Source organism: Talaromyces amestolkiae (assembly GCF_001896365.1).
Source record: "Talaromyces amestolkiae strain CIB chromosome Unknown scaffold12.1, whole genome shotgun sequence".
Lineage (NCBI taxonomy): Eukaryota > Fungi > Ascomycota > Eurotiomycetes > Eurotiales > Trichocomaceae > Talaromyces > Talaromyces amestolkiae.
Window position 1 is genome coordinate 202,855 of NW_024468048.1, and position 21,436 is coordinate 224,290.

Sequence of the window (21,436 nt, forward strand, 5' to 3'; positions counted from 1 at the left end):
TCAAAGTATGTTCCGCCTATGCGTTGCTTTCGCTATGCATGCCATTTCTGTCATTGGCGCCATTCCATTCATTAACCATCGACGACTTTCATCTAGATAAATTTACAGAGTATGCACGATGCAAGAGTCTAGAACCGCAGTTACCGAATGCGGAAAACTCGAGAAGAACGCTAAAACGACCCGCGAAGTGACATCATACATAGGGCTGGGATAAGCTTATTTCGAGCTCCCACACTATCGATTTCTATTCCTCTAATTCTTTTATTATAGAGTAGTAATGGTCTAGAAACTCTGGGGTACGTACATAGTGATCTAACTACCCCTGGCATGACGAACTAGTCGATCTGTAAGGAAGCTGCAAAAAGATCTACGTGGGTACCGATCGGGAATGTGTCGATCTGTGCTCAGGGATTTATTGACCAGGTCTCAGGAGGTCGCGCGATCGATGAATCATCTGTTTGCGTACCTAAGTTTTGAATTTAAAAATCTTGTTGTGAGGACAGTGTACATCAATGATGCATCATGGCTACGACATACGAGCCGTCTGTGGTACTGTCTCAGAACCTTAGCTACCTTTGAGGATGCTACCTAAGTAATGGATCCTTGGAAAGTATATAAGCACGTCTTGCCCTCCGAGCAGTAATAGTAGTCAATCAATTCAGCGCTCCTATCAATCTGCCTAATTTAATCACCTTGAAAGAGCATACGAACACACAAGATGCCTTCTCGCGATAAGTACACCGACCCTGACCTCCGCGACGAAGTCAAAGAAGAAATCCATGCTTCTGACAAAGGCGGCCGACCAGGCCAATGGTCTGCTCGAAAGGTACTATCCTTCTCCTCGTCTCATATTGCCCTCCTACAGCAAAGAAACTCCCAGCTAATGTTATGGACCAGGCCCAATTGATGGCGTCCGAATACAAAAAACGTGGCGGCTCCTACACAACCGATAAAGAGACCGGGCAAGACGAGTCCCAGAAACACCTGTCTAAGTGGACAGAAGAAGAATGGCAGACCAAAGAAGGGGATGCGAATGCTACAAAGGAGGATGATGGCACGAAGAAACGCTATCTACCCAAAAAAGCGTGGGAGAATATGAGTGAAAAGGAGAAGGAGGAGACGGAGAAGAAGAAGGAAGAAGGCGGGAAAGAGGGAAAACAGTATGTGGGGAATACGGGCAAGGCGAAGGAGGAGAGGCGGAAGGCTAGTAAGGATACTGAGGGTGAAGGGGACGAGGAGGAGGACGAGGAGGAGGAGAGCGGGCAGGAGTCGAAGGGTAAGAAGAATGGGACTTCTACTGCTGCGAAGAAAGGACAGAAGCCTGGTAGGCCATCCAAGTCCAAGGACACGGAGAGAAAAGAGAAAGAGGGTGAACAGGAAGGCGAGGACGAAGATGGCGATCATGCAGAAGAAGACGGGGTTGATAATGACGGCGAAGAGGAAGAAGATGGTGACTTCGTCGAAGACACAGAAGCGAATCAAGCAGACGAAGAGGAGGATGAAGATGATGGTGATGGCAATGAAGATGAACCCCATGGACAAAAGAGGGTTCATACACGACAGGATGATAAGATCGAGAACAAGAAGCAAAAGACAAATGGAGAAGAGAATGGAGAGAAAGAATAGAGTTGTGTTTGTTTGTATGATAATACTACTATTTGAACTACCTAATGAATTCGATGATATGAAGTTGGATAAATTGTTTATTGTTCAAATGTATGTAATCGTACATTGACTTGAGTCATGAGGTTCTATCCTGCTAGAAAAGGTCGGGAAATATGATTTTGTCATCATCGATGGAACAATGTAAATGGCAGAGACGAAAATGCACAATGCAATTCTATTTCGGTACACAAAATGGGTATATCTAGTCGTAAGAAAAAATGAGGTCCAGAAGAGTAAGATCGATATATGATCCAGGAGATGAGTGGACGCATGATCGGATGTGAGATCGGGCTATAAGTATGTTCGAGTGTGAAGAGTGTGATGAGTGTGATCTTTTGATCGATGTATATATGAGACATGAGACGGACTAAACAATGGCGTCCCTCTCGTCTATCCACACCAGTTCCGGGTTATTATCCACATCATCAAGATGCACGGTCTCCGAGTTCGGGATATATTCGCTGATACCATTAATCTCTTTCAGTGAGCCGAGTTGTCCAGCAACAAACTTTTGAAACAGATCGTGTAAATGGGCGTCATAGTATGAGTTCAAACCAGGCTGGTAGCCGCGAATGGATAGAGACTCCAAATTCGGAGGAAGGATGTCAGTAAGAGGCATGTTGGAGGCGGCAAAGTCGCTGGTGGTGCCATTTGCCATTTCAAAAAGACATCGCACCCCGATGCTCAGTCTCCGCAGAGCTGTGAAATTTCGAAGACAACCCATTTGTGTAAAGACGAGTTCAACCACTGATTTCTGATTTATAAATGCCTGTAGTTCTTCGTCTGTTTCGTCGATTTCTGTTTCATGTGAGTCACAGAGGTACTCTTCAAATTCCTCTCGTTGGAGTTCATCCGAGTAGTCTGCGTCTGTGTCGAGATTGAGTGATTCTAGTGATTCGCGATGGATAAGTAGTGCCCTTAATATAGCAGGAAAGGCCATGTGCCAATTGCCCGTATCTTGCGTGGCCCGTCCACCGACAGAGTGTGTGAATTGTCGAAGTTTTTTCGAGGATGCTATGACTGAGCAGAGAAACATGGTCGGCAGAACAGAATGAAGAAGCTCAATTTTGTCAAGATTGGACGAAAACGGGGCGATGTCTTCGCGGCCGTTCTCGTCAATCTCCATTCCCCCCACGCAGACGTGCTCGATGGAAGGTAACTGGTGGAAGAGCGACATGTGATATAATAGGTCGTAGCGGTTAAAGTATAATGGGTCATTATCAAGCGCATCGTCGGTATGGAGCAAGTCGACGCGCCGTAATCTTTGGAGAAACAACGAGTTAAATATGCTGGTGGAACGTAACAGGAATTGCTCGAGAGGTAAAGGTGGATAGCCTTCTTTCATGAATCGGCCTATTGGACGTATCTTTAATGATTCTAGGTTAGGACAGACGGACATGAGGAGAGCTGCCAAGGATTGGATCATGTGCGAGCCGCGAGTATGTCGACCACCACGGGCACGGGATCTATAACAGTCAGTTGACTTCAATTTTCTTTGGGTGCGTCGGTACATACGAATGAAAACCATTGGAGAAGTCTACGTCGAATTGGCGTTGAAGCAGCATGTTGATAATCAACTCTTCCTCTGCACCATACCATCCCGCGTTTCGAACAGCTAATCGTAGCAGCAACCCATCTTCTTCGGTTATGTATCGCTGGTACGGGGTGGGCTTGTACCATCCATGAAACTGCGTGTCTCTGAGAATGTCGATGTGTCGAATATATAAACCCAATTCTGGCTGGCGCAGGATCGAGATGAGCAATTCAAAGGCCCCATCGCAGTCTTGTTCGGATCGCAATCGGACCACATCGGGAACGTTGATCGGGTCGAACCCCGGCGCAGTTTTACCCATTTCCAAGCTCATCACATTGTCGAGCGGAAGCAGCGTGCTGGTCGACAGAGCGGCCATGGTAGACACGCGGAAGAAGAGGGGGATGTCCATTTCGGCGTCCATATATTTAGAAGGGGAAGAGGAGGGGGGAGCCGTGAACCCGAACAGCCCCTCATGAGGCGTAACGTGTTCCCAGCCCAGTCGACTCGAAGTCCGTATCTTCTCTGCGACTGAAGTCATGTATTCTTCTGCCTCTCGACTATTCCACCCCCTACTCGCTCCAACCCCCTTGTCCGTCTCCTCCTCGATGAACCGATCGTTGTAGTATCGCAATGCGTGGTCGTCGTGGTCATCAATAGGCCGAGCTACAGCAAAAGAAGGTGCCAGCAGAGGTCCATCCGGGCCAAAGCCTTCTCGACGCCCGAGAACTGCCAGGGTGGCGGTTGGTTATTATGTCGAATCACGGTTGGCATGCCCGAGCGGCCGATACGGGAAGGAATGACGGGGTCCAATTTATATGTCGGTCATCACTCGAAAGTTTTTGTTAGATATTCCCTTCTTTATTCCCTTCTCTGTGCCCTTGTTTGGGTTTGTTGAATCGATCGACGGAAGGGGTATGTTGAGGGTTGATATTGGTTGGTATTTGGTTGGCAGCAATCGCGAAGGGAGGATCGTTCCGCATTTATGAAAGGGGGATAGAAGAGAGAGAAATAAGGTCCAAGTATGATTATCGAGGGAAGAATGCCATTGAGGTCGTCCTAACGCGGAGAAAGAGTACGTAGAAAGGCAATTGGGCGAGGATCTCTTTTTTTGGTGGTAGTCTAGGACAGATCGGGGCAGCGTAGACTAGAGCAGATGCTAGAGACTGTGGCACCAACAGATTGCTACTAGTAGCAGCAGTGGTGATAAGTGGTAAGTACTAAGGCGACAAGCAAGTACCGTGAAATAAAGGGAAGCTCCTGCTTAGCGGGCGGCGACGGCATGTCCCTCAGTAGGCAGTTGCTCTGCCTGATGATTTGCTGTCAGTCCGGCTGCGTTGGTCCGTTGGAGCAAATTGATATTAACAGCTCTGATCCAGAAGGAGTGATCGGTCCCTGGCGTGCAGCAGCTGCAGTGGCACCTCGAAACGGAATAGCCGGGGTTCAAGAACGTCAGAAAGAATCGACTTGTTTTTGAAAGAGTACGTAGGATGTACAAGAATGGGTAATGGGTAATGAGCGATGGATAATGTGGATATGAAAGGGGAGTAGCACCGCGAAAAAGAGAGAAAGCCTGAAACTGGCTGATAGTCGCGGGTGGAGAGTGGGACGAGGAAGCTGCAGGTGTCGATAAGTATTTTCCTATTCGAGGTATTCCCTCGGTATTACCGCGCTATACGTAATTTACAATGAGATTCCCCGGTGGCCATACACAACCGCGTATTGCTGTATCCTCGGTACACGGAGTACTACCTATGAAGTGTAAGGTACAAAGCTACCTGTCGCCTGTCGGACTCAAAAGCAATCTCGCTGTACAAAGGACTGAGCAGGATCCAACGGGTGTATCGTAAGGATGGCCCGGAACTTGCGAGTAACGATAAGTCCCTCTTGACAATTTGAATAGATTGAATATATCAAACTTGAACTAAACACGAACACCAACACCAACACAACTGAAAGAATTTGTGACGGCACATGCTACTGCATTTACGCTGCAGTCTGCATCATCCGCATCAGCATCATCCCATTGTTGCTGCAGTTCGCTGAATGCAAAGTCCGTTGAAGTACTTGCCTGATTCAGTCAATACACAGGGCGGATAAACGTAGCCCCGTGTTCCAGAAAACCCGATAATACGCCCGTGTCGCCACTCTTCTGGTAATATTACAGTTACGTTTGTAACTTCCATAGGTAAATTAAATGCATTATGTACGTGATTGTTTAGCGCTGCAGATCTGGACTATACTGCTTTGGGACGAGTACCTTCCTTCCTCGGTTCTTTCGCGTAGCAGCCAATCAGCGTGCCGAATACCTCGTCTAATGGCGCATATCGGCTGGCTGGCCCAAAGACGGTGGCAGATGCATGCATATCATCCCTGCTTTGATGCGTACTTGCCTTTTGCGTATATTACTGTAAAGAGTGGCTGTGATTGGTCGAAATTTGAGTACTTCTTTCTACATTCGGGGCGCCTTCTACATACTTTATCGATGCGGTTGTATATAGCGACGACACCAGCCACTTGTCTTTTTGCTGTCGTTTAAAGTCATTTGAAGGGAATTTCACTTTAGCGGAATATGGTTAGTCGCTGCACGATAGTGGTGCTACGAGCTCCGAAGCTCGATGCCACTAGTCGAAATCCGTTGACACTGGAATGACATTTTGGACATTCCACCTATTTCTAGAAGGAGCCCCGACAGTTCACACTGTCAAGGACTAAAGGGATAGCATGATATGATTAGGGCAGTCACTCCACAAAAATCACCTACGTGACTCTACCCCTGTCCAGTTCACCGGAAATAACGGCGAGTACAATGACAATTTTCTCAGAAGTGTCAATCCATCGGGTGATTCGGATCCTGATCGATGATGATGTCGTGACTTCAGCATTGATGGTCTGAGATGTCAAGGCATCAGCTGGGATGCTCAGGCCTACGATACTAGTCCAATGGTGGAATATATCGGCCTGATCCAGCCCGTTTTAATCCCTGCACTATACTCATCATCCAGCAAAAGTAAAGGAGACAGGATTGACTGCTACAGCTGATGTGTTGGTGATTGTGCCGCAGTTGACGCTATACAAGCCTTGTTGGGTGCTACTGTTGGTTGGCGTATGGTGTTGTGTTGGCGACCGTGCCGCATATGTATAATCTGCGTATACACCTGGAACAGGCTTCGGCTCGACATCCATCCGCGCAAGCCATGGACATACGTTCCTCGCATCCTTGTCATGGTTGATGTATCGGTATGTACCTCGTTTCACTATTTCCATGATCCTTGCCCAGGGTATCTGGAGAGTACTGCCCATCTATGGCAAAGCTTCAACTTCAGATTGCCAATTAAGTATCAAATGCAATTGTTGGAGCCCGCTATTCCATGCATAAACCAGTTTTCGGCGCCTGGTACTTGCACTGTGCAAAATTGTGACTTGAATTGCATCTCGGCTGTTGATTTGGTGTTCAGTGTAAGTGCTCATGGACGAAGAAACCGATCCCCGGGAACACTACTCCTCTTTTCTTTTTTAAAGACATCCGGAAATTGATGGACATCTGGTCGGATATTTCCGCCCCGTTGGAAGCAAAATTCAACGATTCAGTCTGGATTCGCCATATCCGGTAGTTGGTCAATTACTTAGACCCCGTTGATCACATATGATATGACAACCCTATGTAGTGAAGGTGTTCGCTGATCTCTTAACGAGTCGAGTCCAGCGAAGGTCCAAAGGATCGAAAATCGGTGGCGGTGTGCCTTTCTCCTCTTACTCCATGCTTGACCCAATCTACATACGTACAATACTGGGCCTCGGATATCGACTTACTAGAACTGGTAAGAGCACAGATTCTGATAGCGGACTCCCTGCGGTCCTGTGGAGGCTGCGGAGCTAAACTACGTACTAAACACTATAGTGTGGCGAATGGGATCCCTAGTAACTCATTTTGTGATCTACGTAACCCAATAATTTTCCGGCAATGCGGGTCTTTGACTTGAGCAATTTCTTTGTTTATACTCCGCACATATATTTACTCTGTACCTAAGTAGACTGAATTATTAACATAATTTGATGCTCGGATACACGCAAGTACGGGTAGGTCGATCGCTTTGAACTGCTATTGATATTCTATTTACTCAAATCCTTTTGGTGAATAATAGCTATCTGATCTTTTCAGCTCAATTTTGGGGAAACGATATTCGTAGCCTACTGATTTATCAACAACAACTCCCTGCATATGCTACCTAGCCACTCATTCCAGAACATATTGTTGGCCATCATCCATTGGCTAGTCTATTTACTTTGTAGGGACCGCTTTTGTTTCTGATTTAATGTAAATGCTTCTTCCACGTCACAACCAGCATATGCCATATGGAAAGAATACAATTGCCTAGTGGGGCAGGGTTTGAGTCACTCTTTCCGATTGTACGACGTAAGTACGTATGAACTGGCCGGGATAATGCAAGCCAACCATTATTATTTCCCTAGCCTGTCAGCATGCATATCAACCAGGACTAGAAGCCGATCACGGGACGCCGAATCCTCGGAAATATCAAAGCCTGCCGGTCACATCTGTAGACTGAGCTAGACTTCACTCACTCGTCTCATTCAAATGCTGACTATAGAACCAACAGCTCATGCTATTCTTAAAGCGATATTCGTCGACGCGTATCCAACACGGCGTCTCCGAATGGATACGTCCAAGTCACACCCGAAACGATCTGATTCAGCGAGTCGGTTTAGATGACCAGCCTCTCCACGCCAGTGTAAACAAAGGAATGAGTTTTGTATCGCTGCGCCGCATCTTCAGTGTGCTTGTTGATTGGTAGACTTCGCCAACAAGGTCTACGCAATTTCGTTGTTCGGTATGAAACCGTCCATCGTTGCCGACAAGCGAGACCGGGGTATGAATATTTCATCCGACTTGAGTTGTGTGCTTTGTTGCATGATGTGGTATCCAAGAGATAGTGCCATGGATGGAAGTCCAAGTCGAGTCGCTTGACAAGCACTTCGCTCGTTATGCCTCGATCAGGCAGGCCTTTCGCAGCTACTCATGCGAGGACGCGAGCACGTCGTACAAAATAAGCCAGTAGCAGCTGCTGCACCAACTGCAGCGTCACTGCATCCATGCATCTGCATCCGTCGCCCGGCTCTTGAATGGCGTTGAGTAAATGAACAAGTCGTTTCCAACATCCACAAAAATTCGAGGTTATTAAGCAATATCAAAGTGCGTATATTCCAACCAATCTCATTTCGAGGAATGAGTACTCCCCGTTTCGGTATCATCGCCCGACGCATGCACTGCAGACCCTTGTTCAGGCGTTCGGTTGTTGAGACTCAGAGGGACCGACAGGACTGGGGTAGGTACAAGGGTGTTGTTGGCCACTCACGGCATGACGTCGGTTGAGATTGATGCGGTATTTCATGCATATTGCCTTGCGCTAAGGGCTTGGTTTGGACGAATCATGCGTTGCGAACGATATGAATTGTGTGACTGATGTATTTTGAAGCGCCTCCTACATACTACGTAGAGTCGATTTCGCTCTGGATGCTCTTTTGAATATAGCCTATGAGTCCGATATTGATAGCCGACAAATCAACTCGCGACAAAGAATGAGAATGGATGCATTCCTGACTGGTAGCCAATCGGATCTCGAGTCGGACCTGAGATGCATCCACCAATGAAACGCATCGTCGTAGAATTTTGCTCCGCTATGCCACGCGATGTGCATTGTGCAGCGTGGCGCTGTACTAGTCCATGAATAGTAATCAGAAAGTTCGGAATGGCCGACAATTGGATCAGACAAGCGAATAGAAGTCCACAGTAGGGTCTGTCTGTGTGGGTCAGGATCAAGCTATACTTCTTTTAGATATCATTCTCTGATTGGCCAATTTCTTTTGTGTCCGCCCAAAATCCAGATTAACCAGTCGTGGAAGCAACTTCTCGAAAACCGCCGGTTGCAATCCATTGCACTCGTGCAGCGAGATCCTTCTCTGCTGCAGCAAAAAGAGAGGAATGGTAGATTTTTCGGATTATGTGCGATGAAAGTCAGATGCAGATGTTCGTGTAGGAGACATTTAAGTCTTGCATAGTACGTCAGAGCGAAATATGAAAGTGTGCTCTGTGTCCATTGATGCGTGTATATGAATATTTTTAAATTAAGCTCGCATATAAATAATATAGCATGTTTTCATCGGATTTCTACTTTCAAGACCGACCCTACAATCTTAAGCCATGGAAGATTACAGGTTGCTGATTCCCATATCTAAGTCTCTCAAATTTGAATCCGAAGATACAAGTATACTTGTATTCATGTCTTGAGTGAACTTTTTATAGGGTTTCCTTAGGGTTTGACCGATGACTCTGCTGAGAATGCGACTAGATATCTCGCACAGGTTATGAAACGAAAGCGTGAGTGGAATCTAATGACTACGTGCGAACATTGCTTTTGGTTCTAGGTTTGGAACTAATTTATGTTCTGATCATTTCTTAACCCTCGTTTGATAAGGAATTTGCTGATCAGGAGGATGCGTCCCAGACGATATATATAAACGCAAATGGCTGTGCTTTTCAAAGATGAACTTGATATAAACGGGAAGAGACTACGACTACAGGGCAGGCATCTCAAGCTGGCTTGGGGAAACCATCATGCGCATTGGGAGGGTCTCCGTCGTTCTCAAACATACGCAATTGTCGCCCCTGCCCTGAAAGACATGACTTGAATAAGTCAGAGAACCTTGATCTAAAATGGAGATAGAATCGGAAGTTGTTTAATTAGAATCCAGCCCTGAATATCTGGTTCAGCACCTTGTCGCTTCGTACGAGGTTGGGTCAGAGGTTGTTTCAGGCATCACTTCGCAGCCTGACTGAGTAAATGACTGCTCAATGACCAAAAGCAATAGTTTCCCTGTGTTTTAAGCGTCGGTATCCAACAAAATGGTGGTTTATCACCAATTAGGTATCCACAGAAGACAATACAGACGAACCCAGTACGAAGCGACAGGAAATTCATTGAAAAAGCGCACATCCACCCATTCAGTGTTATTTACTCTACACAAATTGCTAGATGTGGTTCATCAATCACCCTGTTCATTGTAATGGCTGAGGAGTACTCTGCACAGAGGTCGAGAAATCTTACCATAGCCATCCATCCGTGAAATGTCCCGTTGTTAGACTCGACTGGCGACTATAAATTGATGGAAATCTTCGTCTCGGAAATTAGAGATGAGGTATAAAATGCCTTGCTTTCTCAAGCTTACAAGTTGACTATCTTTGTCACCACCGCTTTCCATAACTTTAAGGCCTTCATAAAAAAAAATACATGGATACGTTCTTCAACTTCAAGAGTACGAGATCACGGTCTCATGACTCGTTTGCCGATTGTCCTCTGATTTTCCACCCAAAAGTTGGAGATTTAAGATGTTGACGGTGGATATAATTGCCTCAACAAAGTTGATTACCCAACGTTCTTTTATCAACAGGCGACATAAAGGGCAATGGCGCTATATTATTATTCACAGATTTGATTATGTCTAGTTTAGACAGATTCAAGACATTGCTGGGCAAATATTTCCCTGTGTTTTGCATTTGGTGCCGTGTTCTCAGTCCTTTGATGATTTCGATCTGTAATATATTATGACCTAGTCTATGACAATAGTAAAACTTATTTCCTATAACGGACGTATAAATCAAGGTTTTTTACAAAGGAAGGTGAGTGAAGAAGGTTGAAAGGGCTCCTTCATCTGGCGATGAGGCCGAAACGGCGGCACGGTCACAAGGGCCTTTCCAAAGTTCGTCGAGATGTAGCAGGCAGTTGCCCGTGATACTTAGCAGCTTATAGCAGTGGGATCTGACGCGCAGATAGTGATACACCTTCGCCCAGGGGCGACGACGGACTTTATGCGACTTTCTGAAAGTGTGCCAGATTCCTTCTATCCCACTCCGCTTGCCTGCGGCATAACATGGCTACAATATATCCTCACTAACGTTGTCCTCGTATTCTGGGCTTTTTCTTATATGGTAGGTATAACTGGAAAATATTTTAAATGCTATCGAGGTGGCCTCGACTCTGTCACCACAGACAGCCGTCCTGAAAGATGACCTATCCGGGAGCTATGTAAGTCAGTAGAGTCTTATGCTGGCTCATTTAGTATCAAAGACACATAATCGGATCTCTTCCGGCTTCCGGCTCGTGAGATACAAATGTACCAAGGTAGCAAGTCGAGACCATGGCACCGAACACTTTTTAGGGTATGGATCTGAACCTGCATCAGTTCTATTGCAATCGAAATATTGTACTAGAAAGAGCTTATCTCTATTTTCACAGCGCTTTAAATCCTTCAGATCACCATGACTCGTTTCCGTACAGATATGAGTCGGGTCGATTGAAGAACCATCATTCTGTAATCATGCTTGAGCGATTGATCGTTTCGCATGTGTGAATTCAACAACGGCACCTCTGGTATCTTTTGAATCACTTGCCACGCCTGCACAAGGTATGATCACTAGATAATATGAAGTAATTGCCCTTAGAAGGATGACCTAAGACACAAAACCCTACATGCCGCCGTGCCTTGAAGCGTAAGAAACGCGCCACCTGGCATGTACTCTGACTGGACTAATCAAACGCAGGTCCTATAATGAACCTTGGATCCGGCAGGAGCCACACTTGAAACCTAAGTTGTTCAATATAACCTTAATCTGGATATGGAGTCGAACAAATTCCTTTGGGAAACTTTAAGGTTATTAAAATAGATACGCTAAGATATAATTAGCAAAATCTGGCTGAATTTTTATAACAATGGCTGGCTTAGGGCCGTGCATTGTGCATAGATTGCTCTAAGTAGTATAGCCCTGAAACCACAACGACAGGGAGCCGGCTCCGAAATAACGCCAAGTAAGGGTGCATACGTCGCGAAGTGTTTAGTATCTGCCATCTGGTTTTCTACTTCGAATCAAAGAATGAGAGTCATTTTGAGGAGCTATTATATATGTGACCACGTGGAACTCTTTACGAAGTCCTGGCGTGTATCACGTAGTAAGCGTCTTTGAAGACCGCCAAAGTTATGGGCAAAGTCGAGGCTTGATGCTACGTAATTGGCGGTTCTAAGATAATCAGCTGCCCTGTTGCCACCTAATTTTAGGGGCTACGGAATAATTAGCGGGTATTTGACAGGGACCGGCACTCTTGCTCAAGACTAGATCTAATTAATCTGACCTTTTGATGAATAAACGAAGCAAAGACAGCACAACACAGTAACATCGTCGACATACTGCTGTCCAATGTATATCCAAACAACTACCGGATGTTCATCTACTGATTGGACCACGACCCCAGATCTCAAACCTCAGGCGGTCAGCGTCGCATTGTGAGGCTGAGCTAGTTGCCTGAAGGGATGGACGCTAGGAATAGCCTAATCGCGCACTAGGCTGGATCTAGTACAGTGTCTATGCCTTGGACGAATCCTAGACCAAGCCTTGAATCATCACTGGGTCTTCAGCCCGAGGAATGAAACGAAATGTCTTCAACGAGTAGCATAGTTCAGCTCTACTCCATAGTGCCCGTACGCTACCCAGTGAGCACACAGGTTAGCAGCACGCTAAAATGACCGAATACACTGCCATGTAACCGTTGACTTTACTATGAAAGGCATTTCTTTCAAATTATATCCCCTGGCTGTGAATTAGACTTGTCTGTGTAAATGCGCGTACCTGAACGTATATAAACGAGCAGGTCCGACTCGGACTCATAGGTCGACGGGCGGCTCGAAATTGTTTCATTATCACCATTTTTACTATATATACCTGATATCATCTCATAATGTATATCAACACCAAGCATTTGGGCATTGCCCTCCTGGCTCCCAGTCTCGTTGCTGCCAATTCGATGAAGACACTCCTGTCCAAACGGGATGCCACAACTTACGAGCAGAACGCCGTCTGCACTGCGTAAGTTCAGATGATATTGTTCATTTCATGACCCAGAAAAGATAGCTGACCAGATGCTACTGATTAGAGACCAACTTCTCCGCTCCTACGGAACAGTCAACACCGGCCTCTTCGGACAAGACCTCTGGTGGCAATCCGGAAACTTCATTTCTGCTCTGGCCACATTTTTCCAACTTGACCCGAACTACGGCTCCATTCACAACAACATCTTCGCGACGACCCTCTCTGAAGCTCCCGGCTATGGAAACTACGCCAACTTCCTCAACGGCTGGTATGACGATGAAGGTTGGTGGGGAAATGCATTCTTGGATGTCTATGACTACACATCCGACTCTACCTACTTGAACCAGGCCATCACTATCTATAACGATATTGTTGGAGGATTGGGAACGCCATGTGGTGGCATTTGGTGGGACAAGGATCACACCTACGTCGCTGCCATCTCAAATGGTTCGGTTCATACCTGTGCCGCATTATGATTGAGATACTAATAATTTGCCCTAGGTCTATACACTGAACTTGCTGCCGGTCTTGCTAACCGTGCAGGCGGCGGAAGTTATCTCGCTAACGCCGAGGCAAATTGGAACTGGTTCTTCAGCTCCGGCATAGTCGGATCCGACAATATCGTCAGAGACGGACTGAATTCGGACGACAGCTGCTCGCTCAACGGCAATGTCTTTACATACAACCAAGGAGTTATTCTCGGTGCCGCAGCAGAGCTCTACAAAGCTACCGGCAACCAGACCTACTTGGCCACCGCAGCAGCTCTTGCAGACGCCTCTACTGCTTCAGGATCTGATTTGACCAGCAGCAGCGGTATCTTGACCGAAGGCTGTGACAAGAGCGCCAGCTGCGATACCACCGCTGAAATGTTCAAGGGCGCTTATATCCGCGGATTGAGGAAATTGCAGCTTGTCGACCCGGAATCTAACTGGTTGAACTACATCACTGCCAATGCGCAGAGTTTGTGGAACAACGACCTCAGTGTTCAGAACGTCAATGGCGAATCGGAATGTATTGTTGGCTCTGCCTGGGCTGGTCCTTTCAACAGCAACCAGGCCAATGCGGTCACTCAGGGAGCTGCTTTGGATGCTCTTAACGCTGCTCTTGCAGCAACTCAGTAGTTGACGAACTACCAGATCGTTCGGGGCAATCAAATCGCGAAAACCTCCTCCTGTAAATAGTCACTTATCCTAGTGTAAATAAGAACGTTATGTGCATTACTTCTTGACTCTATCGCAAGAGCTTCGGACGTCTTAAGACGAACTAGACACCGAATGCCATTTAAAATGTTTGGCGGATAGTGTAAATGGTTTTTTTTTTTGACCGCTCATGCTGTCGACGCGTTGCCTTGTTTGTTTGCCTTGTTTGCATTCTCCATTCTAGCACGCAACAGCAATCTGAATGGTCAGGTTTCTCAAATCATGCCATGAGTCAACGAATTTATCAACATGACCAGATTTTACAAAAAAGGAAGGGATAAAAGAGAATTTCCAGCATGGTATTATCGTGTGGTTGGTATCACTTTTGACAAAGACCGAGACGTATATTCGACGGACTTTGATAAAGACCTTTCTGACGTGGAAGTGGGCAGCACTTGCAGTGAGGAGGAGGAGGAGGAGGAGGAGGAGGAGGAAGAAGAAGAAGAGAAGGAGTCCCGTGGACTTTATGGTGATGAATAATCCGAGGGATCCGAGGATGCTGAATCCGAAAGGTCGTTCGACGGATCCGAGGCGGATTATTATTACGAATTGAAAGAGCAACACGAAGATCGGAAACGCGAATTGCGGAAAGAAAAGAGAAAGGCATACGTTTTCAATAAAAGTAAAGAAGTGGAAGTCCAGAGTGAATACGATGCCCTGAAGTTGGACAAGGAAAGTCCAGTGGATTTACGTCTTTTTGACCTAAAGATCAGCAACCTTTTTCGTATATACTCCACTGATTGGGTCCAACACTGCTTCTCTTCTTCGAATCACGCGTCTCCATATGTTGAATTCTTTGAACTGGACGATAACCACTCCCGGCCGTTGTCAGAGCCAGGAACACGGCAGATTGAAGACCAGCTATACATCCATGGGAGTCTGGACTGTCGTTTCAAGCCATTCTGTCCTCCCCAACATTCAAGTCTTGAGGAAATCGAGTTGCAGAGTGAGGATGACAAGTATGAAATCACAGTCCAATTCTTCAGTCATGATTATATCAGGTTGAAAGTCAGTCAGGGATTCTTTTTCGAGAAAACACTTCGATCTACAGGAGCTCCCGACTTTCTCGAATTTGTTGGCATCCGCCTCAATAGAGAAAAGGAACGGTTGGAGAGAGAAAAACAAGCAAAGAAGCGAAAGCGATCACCGTCACCTCGTGACTCTTGGTTTGAAAGGACGCATTCGATGGGGTCGGGATTCTGAGTTTGTGGACACACAAACTATCTGGGGACTTGTGCAGATTCCTGTGCCGTGAAATCCAAGTAGTTTTGGTTGGATTACTGAACCGAGAACCTCGGAATACAGCAAGGCTCTGATGCAGCACTGTATATGACAATCGGCCAGGAGTGAAACGCTGCACACAATTGAGGGGAAGAAGGAAGTACTTGCAATTGTGTTCTTTAACACATTCTCTCAATGATAGTATTTGGATTGATATACCTACTTCCTTGATTTTTCCTGACGCGTTGCGGCATTTCTGTTCCGTTTTAGTGCTCACACCCTCGCCGCCTTTGCTTACTGAGTAGAACTGAGCATGACCATGAGCGCCGTGATCAGTTCAGTGAGCCTTACATAAGCTCTTGAATATGCTCGGTGTTCGAAAGCTGAGCATACTGATTTTCTCAATTCGCTTATATGTCTTTATAGCGCTGTATATTATATATGATCACCATGAACCACTTCTTCTCTATGAGCGTTATATTCATGATGCCAAATCTAAGTCTACATACTTTGTCTCTCGACGTCTTATCTATTTGCTTGACCTCGCTATCAGCAGTCTGTAAATCATTCTCGCTATTCTAGCCTACTTTGATAACGGGGTAGCATGAGGACTCAGGAGATTACTACTCGAAAATGGGTAAAAAAAATAATGTAACACCGTAACCAACCTGTAAGCCGTCGTACGTACGGCGTAAGAGTATACCAAACCTATTATTATGTTTATACACAGCGCTACAGGATGTTACAGACTCTGCAGCTTGTCGCAGGGGATCAGCCCCTGACTGTCTCGCGCGTTACACATATCTATCTGCCTAGCCCTAAGCAATCTGATAGCTCAACTCAGACTAATGATAGATCCGATCTCCGTGGAAGTCCTTGTCAAACCACAGCGTTAAAAGCACGTCACAAATTTCATGGGAAAGGGTGCAGCTATTAGCTGCAAATATTGAAAGAATAGAGTGCTTAAACCACTGGCAGAAGAGTGGTATTTTGAGGAGAAACATGGGGAGTAGCTACTTGAAAATGAAGTCTTCTCAAATGCATGCACAAATTTCAATAATGCTGAAAATCACATATTTATCACTAATAATGATCGTTTGTCAACAATTTATCGGTTCATCATTGCCGAGCCTGAGTAGAGATAGGGGAACAAAAAGTAGCTTTGTATGTGCCATAACTAGGCAGTCAAAGAACAACTTGTCGAATCACAGCACCATCCATGTCCAGCACCACCAAATGCGCCCTCGAAGTTGATGTTTTGACATCCGTCACTCGTTTTCCAGTATTGAATTGGAAAGTTGTATCCGCCTGGGCTTGTTTCGTAGCAGCTATGAGATTACCAAATTAGTTGCTTGCGAAACTCGTGTAATATGACCTGGGAATATTTCGTCTCCGAGGTTGTGATCTCAATACTTACGTAATTGAGCAGGCATTTCCTTCACCAGAGCAGGCTGAGGAGGAGTCCGGATAGATCCAACCACACCAGTAGGTAGAACCAGTATTGTAGTCAGTCAGGTCAAGATATCCACTGCAACCTCCTGAACCGCAGTCGTCTCCTTTGGTCACTGATCCATACCAAGCGCTGACCCTAACAGTAAGGGTAAGTGCACCTAAAACAGTTGCGAGGACCTTCATGATGACTGATCGAGACTCGTATAACAGCAGATAATTGTATGCAAGGACAAAGAGCAAGTTTGATTGAATGATAAAACCGAGAGAGACAAGGAGCTGCAATCCTGTATTTATATTTACTCAGACATTTGAGGCTTTTATCTACGGGCCCCAAAAAATTGCTGATACGTTGGATTGAAAGAAATTTCCTGCTCAGCCTCAGCTGAATAACCTTCTGTTTCCTTTATTTCTCTAAAGCCCATATTGGAATATAAAAAGAGGTCTCACACAGGCGGGCCCTCATACAAAACGGATATACGATTTACCTCTATTGGTAAGGCTAGTCTTGCGGTGCTATACCGCCGAAATTATAGTTACTTTATTTTATGGGGCAAATGCTAAACATATTGGTAGAAATTAGAGTACGCAGAGGCGGTTGTACGTAAAATTGAATATTTTAAGGTTTTGATTTTTATCGATCTCCTTCCCTAGCAAAGTTTAGACTGTAAGCAGAGCAAATTTTCATCAGACGTTAAACTGCAAGCCGGGATTGTCCAATGCTTCTGTCATATGTTATTGGCTGGTCTTTACAGTGTACATTTATAGTGTTAGTATCCGATCTCAATGATAATTCTCCACTTATTATTTCCAAGACTACTCGTAGTAAGTCCCGAGCTTTGTTTTGAACCCTTCATGAGAGAGAAAACTTGTACGTAAGTTACATATTATTAAGCAATAATAAAGCAACTACAACTCTCTTGGCAGTAGAATCTGCTAGCTTATGAGCAATCGATAAATGCACGTTGTACATGTAGCTAATAACGGAGCCCGGTTAATAGAGATGTAAATAGTGTCATAGCGCCTATATTCATAGAGTATAGGTCTTTGCAAGCTATCCTCGAATGTCATGCGATGACTCATGTATAATCTTATGGTCTTGTTCATACAGCTTAGAAGCTTTTGTATGTGTAACCGCTACTGCAAGTGTTCTGTAGTCTCATACCCACATTCGAACTATCGTTCAAACCGGTCTTTACAGATTCTTTATTGTGTGATATACTAGATAAAAAAAGTTTAATGAATGTACAGATGACTATACCGAGCTCGTGTGGCTAGAATATAGTAGGAAGCTGATCATGCTCAGTGAGTGCTCACTGAGCGACAACAGTCACTAATATCTGTCATATAATGATCTTGACCAGATCAGTGAGCATGATTCCAGACTGAGATCTATACAGTGAGCAAAGCGCGAGCGCCCTCACAAAAGCGGCGGAAGCTGAAAAATGAAGGCCATTCGAGCCAGGAAAAATATGGTTCGTAGAGGTACCTATGTAAATATATATTAGACCAAGCTTTACGTGTTATGTGGCTGTCTACGGATTTGAGGGGGAACCGGAACGTGCAAAATGACGTCGTCGGAATGAGTGTTCGCCCCGCATACTCAATCTAATCTACTCCAATTCCTGAGTCTAGACGAGTAAATGGCGTGATTCAGCTCGTCTATTGATTAATAATTCTCCAGAGCCTTTGAGAATATATACACGACTTTGGAGCACCGTCAGTCTCCGAGGGATCAACTGTCCCGATTATTTTTACAGTCTTAGACGGGGAAGCATTTATCGAAATCACAACCAGCCATGTATGAAGCCGTCATTAATGCAGGCCCTACGGCCCAACTGAAACAATCGCCAATACCTTCACCGAATGCAGACCAAGTCGTTATCAAGGTGGTTGTCTCCGGAAGTAATCCCAAAGATTGGAAATTACCGGATTTGTGGGGTTCGGAAGGCATCAATCAAGGCGATGATATTGCCGGAACTGTCCATGAAGTTGGAGCTAATGTCACTGAATTTAAGGTGCGTCTTTTCGGATGATGAGCAAGGCGGCCACAGCTGAACACATTGGACATCAAGGTTGGCGATAGAGTAGCCGCATTCCATGAAATGCAGACTCCAGGTGGTAGTTATGCGGAATATGCGGTCGCGTGGGCTCATACCACTTTTCATCTTCCGAAGCAGACATCTTTTGAAGGTAAGTTGAACTACGAAACCTGTCGGTAAAACGGAGGGAGGATCATGCTAATACGAAATGACGAATAGAAGCTGCAACCATCCCGTAAGCCATCTGCGTCTTATTTTCATAGATCATGAGGGCGTCAAAACTTACTTCATTATACAGCTTGGCCGGATTGACAGCTGCTCTTGGCCTTTTTGCTCGCTTAAGGCTTCCAACCCCGATTACGAAAGCTACAGAGCCGACACCCACTATAATCTACGGCGGCTCCACAGCTGTCGGTGCCTTTGCTATTAAGCTGGCTCAACGGGCCAACATTCATCCACTCTTCGTGGTTGCCGGTTCTGGGTCATCTTTCGTCGAGAAATTGATTGATCGCTCCAAGGGTGATCTCATCGTTGACTACAGACCAGGCCCAGACCAGCTTGTTGAGCAGTTAAACAAAGCTATTAAGAGTGCCGGCCAGGCCAAGGTCAAATACGCCTTGGATGCTGTGACCCAGGAGCCTAGTTTCCAGGTCTTAGCAAAAGTGCTCGACCCGGATGGAGGACGGTACACTGGTGTGTTGTTGTATGATAAGAGTGTCTTTGCTTCAGGCATAGTTCATTCTCGTACGTCGGTTGGCAACTCTCATGCATCCGATGAGAAAGAGCCTGGTGATGCAGACTTGGCATTTGCCTTCAGTCAGTTATTCGGAAAAGGGTTGAAAGACGGCTGGTTCACCGGACATCCGTTCGAGGTTGTGCCTAATGGATTGGCTGGTGTTGAGGGAGCACTGAAGAACCTCAAGGATGGGAAGAATAGTGCTCTGAAGTATGTGTTCAGAATTGCAGACACACCCCAATTGAAGGATGGACAATCTCGCATATAGGGTGGCTTCAGATCAGTGTTTTATTGTCTTGGGTCTGGGTTGAAATGATGTTACTATTGACGGTTAATTAGTGGTCGGTGTAACCAGATTCGAAAATGTCACAAAGACATAGTCTCATGCTCAAGAGATATCTATACATCAACTTGATATCAATCTAAAAACATCAAAAAGCCAAAGAAGAGGAATGTAACCATTTTAAATGCAGCTAATCGGTATCTTCACACTGGCTGAGTCCAATATCCTCCCTTCCATCCTGCCAGCTCGAGCAATTCGTACACCGGATAGCCTGTCCGAATCAAGACACACCAATCAGTCCGATGGAATCCGATGCAGATATATTAGAACGGGCTTACCTTGCGATTGATCCATTTCCTGCAGTATTTACACTTGACCGTTCTCTTGATCATCGATCCATCGTGTGAAATTAGGACATAAAAATGGGCCAGTCCATACAAGACTATCCCGACGCCGAGGAAGCTTATGACGTTGTTCAAGAACGCTCTATACAGACTTAGCTATTATATCATTGTCAAATACTGGAAAGAAGAATGCATACCCGTAAGCCATGACTAAGGCTCCATCGTCCCGCGCCTGTGCAAGGGTATTGTAACCCGCGGCATGATCATAATTTGGCCCTCTTTTCAGGACATGAAATTTCTCGTCGAGATTACGGTGAATAAAAGGCAGCAAGGAGATGACGGGGAGAATAACATCGGAGACAAATGATGTTACGACTTGTGTAAAAGCTTGACCGATCCTGAGAAACACATTGTTAGTAGCGTTAGATCACCATCAATTCTTGAAAACTGAACTGTTAATGGTACCAATGGATGTACATTAAGCCAATAGCGACTTCGAGAACGTTGTCTCTCATAGCAAAGTCGACAAAGCCATCCCAGGCATGTCTCAGGCGATCTGTCGCGTCCGAGCTAATACCGAGAAGTGCATCTCGACCGTCTGTCAGGCCCCGCATGATTGCTGACTATTTTCCGGGGTCGAATCTATCGCTGAACAAGAAGCTGGACAAATTGAAGAATGTAACACATGCAATTTGAAGAACCAACAGTCCGAACAACACAACAATAGGAGTTAACTAATTTCTGGCGGGGTAAGGGGTCATCCATCTCCCAGGTGACCGCACGGATAGTTTAGATGAAACTGGATTAGTATGGCGCCCTTCACTATAGATCCATCCATTAAGAAACTTTCTTCGAGGAGGAGCTTTTTCATCTGGTCATATGAAACAGTGGTCATATGAAACAGCGATCATAACTAACTTAGCAATTTTCCGTATGGTGTCTGGTGAATATCCTTAGTCGTGAACAAAATCCTGACATGATTTAGCGGCTAGAGTCTCCGGAGACACCTATGCACATCTAGAAGAATCT

General features: G+C 45.6%; 6 protein-coding genes across 6 annotated transcripts; 4 read left to right on the forward strand and 2 right to left on the reverse strand.

Moving 5' to 3' along the window:
- Positions 1-718: 718 nt before the first annotated feature.
- Positions 719-1,626, forward strand: BHQ10_006391 (uncharacterized protein; the record flags this gene model as incomplete). The annotated part of the gene is made up of 2 exons (XM_040878972.1): positions 719-826; positions 898-1,626. 2 exons carry the CDS (start codon positions 719-721, stop codon positions 1,624-1,626), a joined length of 837 nt encoding a protein of 278 aa, XP_040734895.1.
- Positions 1,627-2,032: 406 nt separating this feature from the next.
- On the reverse strand, positions 2,033-5,562 carry BHQ10_006392 (uncharacterized protein; the record flags this gene model as incomplete). Its single annotated transcript, XM_040878973.1, has 3 exons — positions 2,033-3,131; positions 3,181-3,925; positions 5,457-5,562. The coding sequence occupies 3 exons, from the start codon at positions 5,560-5,562 to the stop codon at positions 2,033-2,035; spliced, it is 1,950 nt and encodes a 649-aa protein (XP_040734896.1).
- Positions 5,563-13,002: 7,440 nt separating this feature from the next.
- BHQ10_006393 (uncharacterized protein) lies at positions 13,003-14,254 on the forward strand (the record flags this gene model as incomplete). Its single annotated transcript, XM_040878974.1, has 3 exons — positions 13,003-13,130; positions 13,198-13,580; positions 13,635-14,254. The coding sequence occupies 3 exons, from the start codon at positions 13,003-13,005 to the stop codon at positions 14,252-14,254; spliced, it is 1,131 nt and encodes a 376-aa protein (XP_040734897.1).
- Positions 14,255-14,581: 327 nt separating this feature from the next.
- On the forward strand, positions 14,582-15,535 carry BHQ10_006394 (uncharacterized protein; the record flags this gene model as incomplete). Its single annotated transcript, XM_040878975.1, has 2 exons — positions 14,582-14,784; positions 14,845-15,535. 2 exons carry the CDS (start codon positions 14,582-14,584, stop codon positions 15,533-15,535), a joined length of 894 nt encoding a protein of 297 aa, XP_040734898.1.
- A 3,266-nt stretch (positions 15,536-18,801) lies between these two features.
- Positions 18,802-20,048, forward strand: BHQ10_006395 (uncharacterized protein; the record flags this gene model as incomplete). The annotated part of the gene is made up of 4 exons (XM_040878976.1): positions 18,802-19,020; positions 19,078-19,195; positions 19,264-19,279; positions 19,343-20,048. The coding sequence occupies 4 exons, from the start codon at positions 18,802-18,804 to the stop codon at positions 20,046-20,048; spliced, it is 1,059 nt and encodes a 352-aa protein (XP_040734899.1).
- A 205-nt stretch (positions 20,049-20,253) lies between these two features.
- On the reverse strand, positions 20,254-21,021 carry BHQ10_006396 (uncharacterized protein; the record flags this gene model as incomplete). The annotated part of the gene is made up of 4 exons (XM_040878977.1): positions 20,254-20,334; positions 20,402-20,549; positions 20,605-20,805; positions 20,885-21,021. 4 exons carry the CDS (start codon positions 21,019-21,021, stop codon positions 20,254-20,256), a joined length of 567 nt encoding a protein of 188 aa, XP_040734900.1.
- Positions 21,022-21,436: the final 415 nt, after the last annotated feature.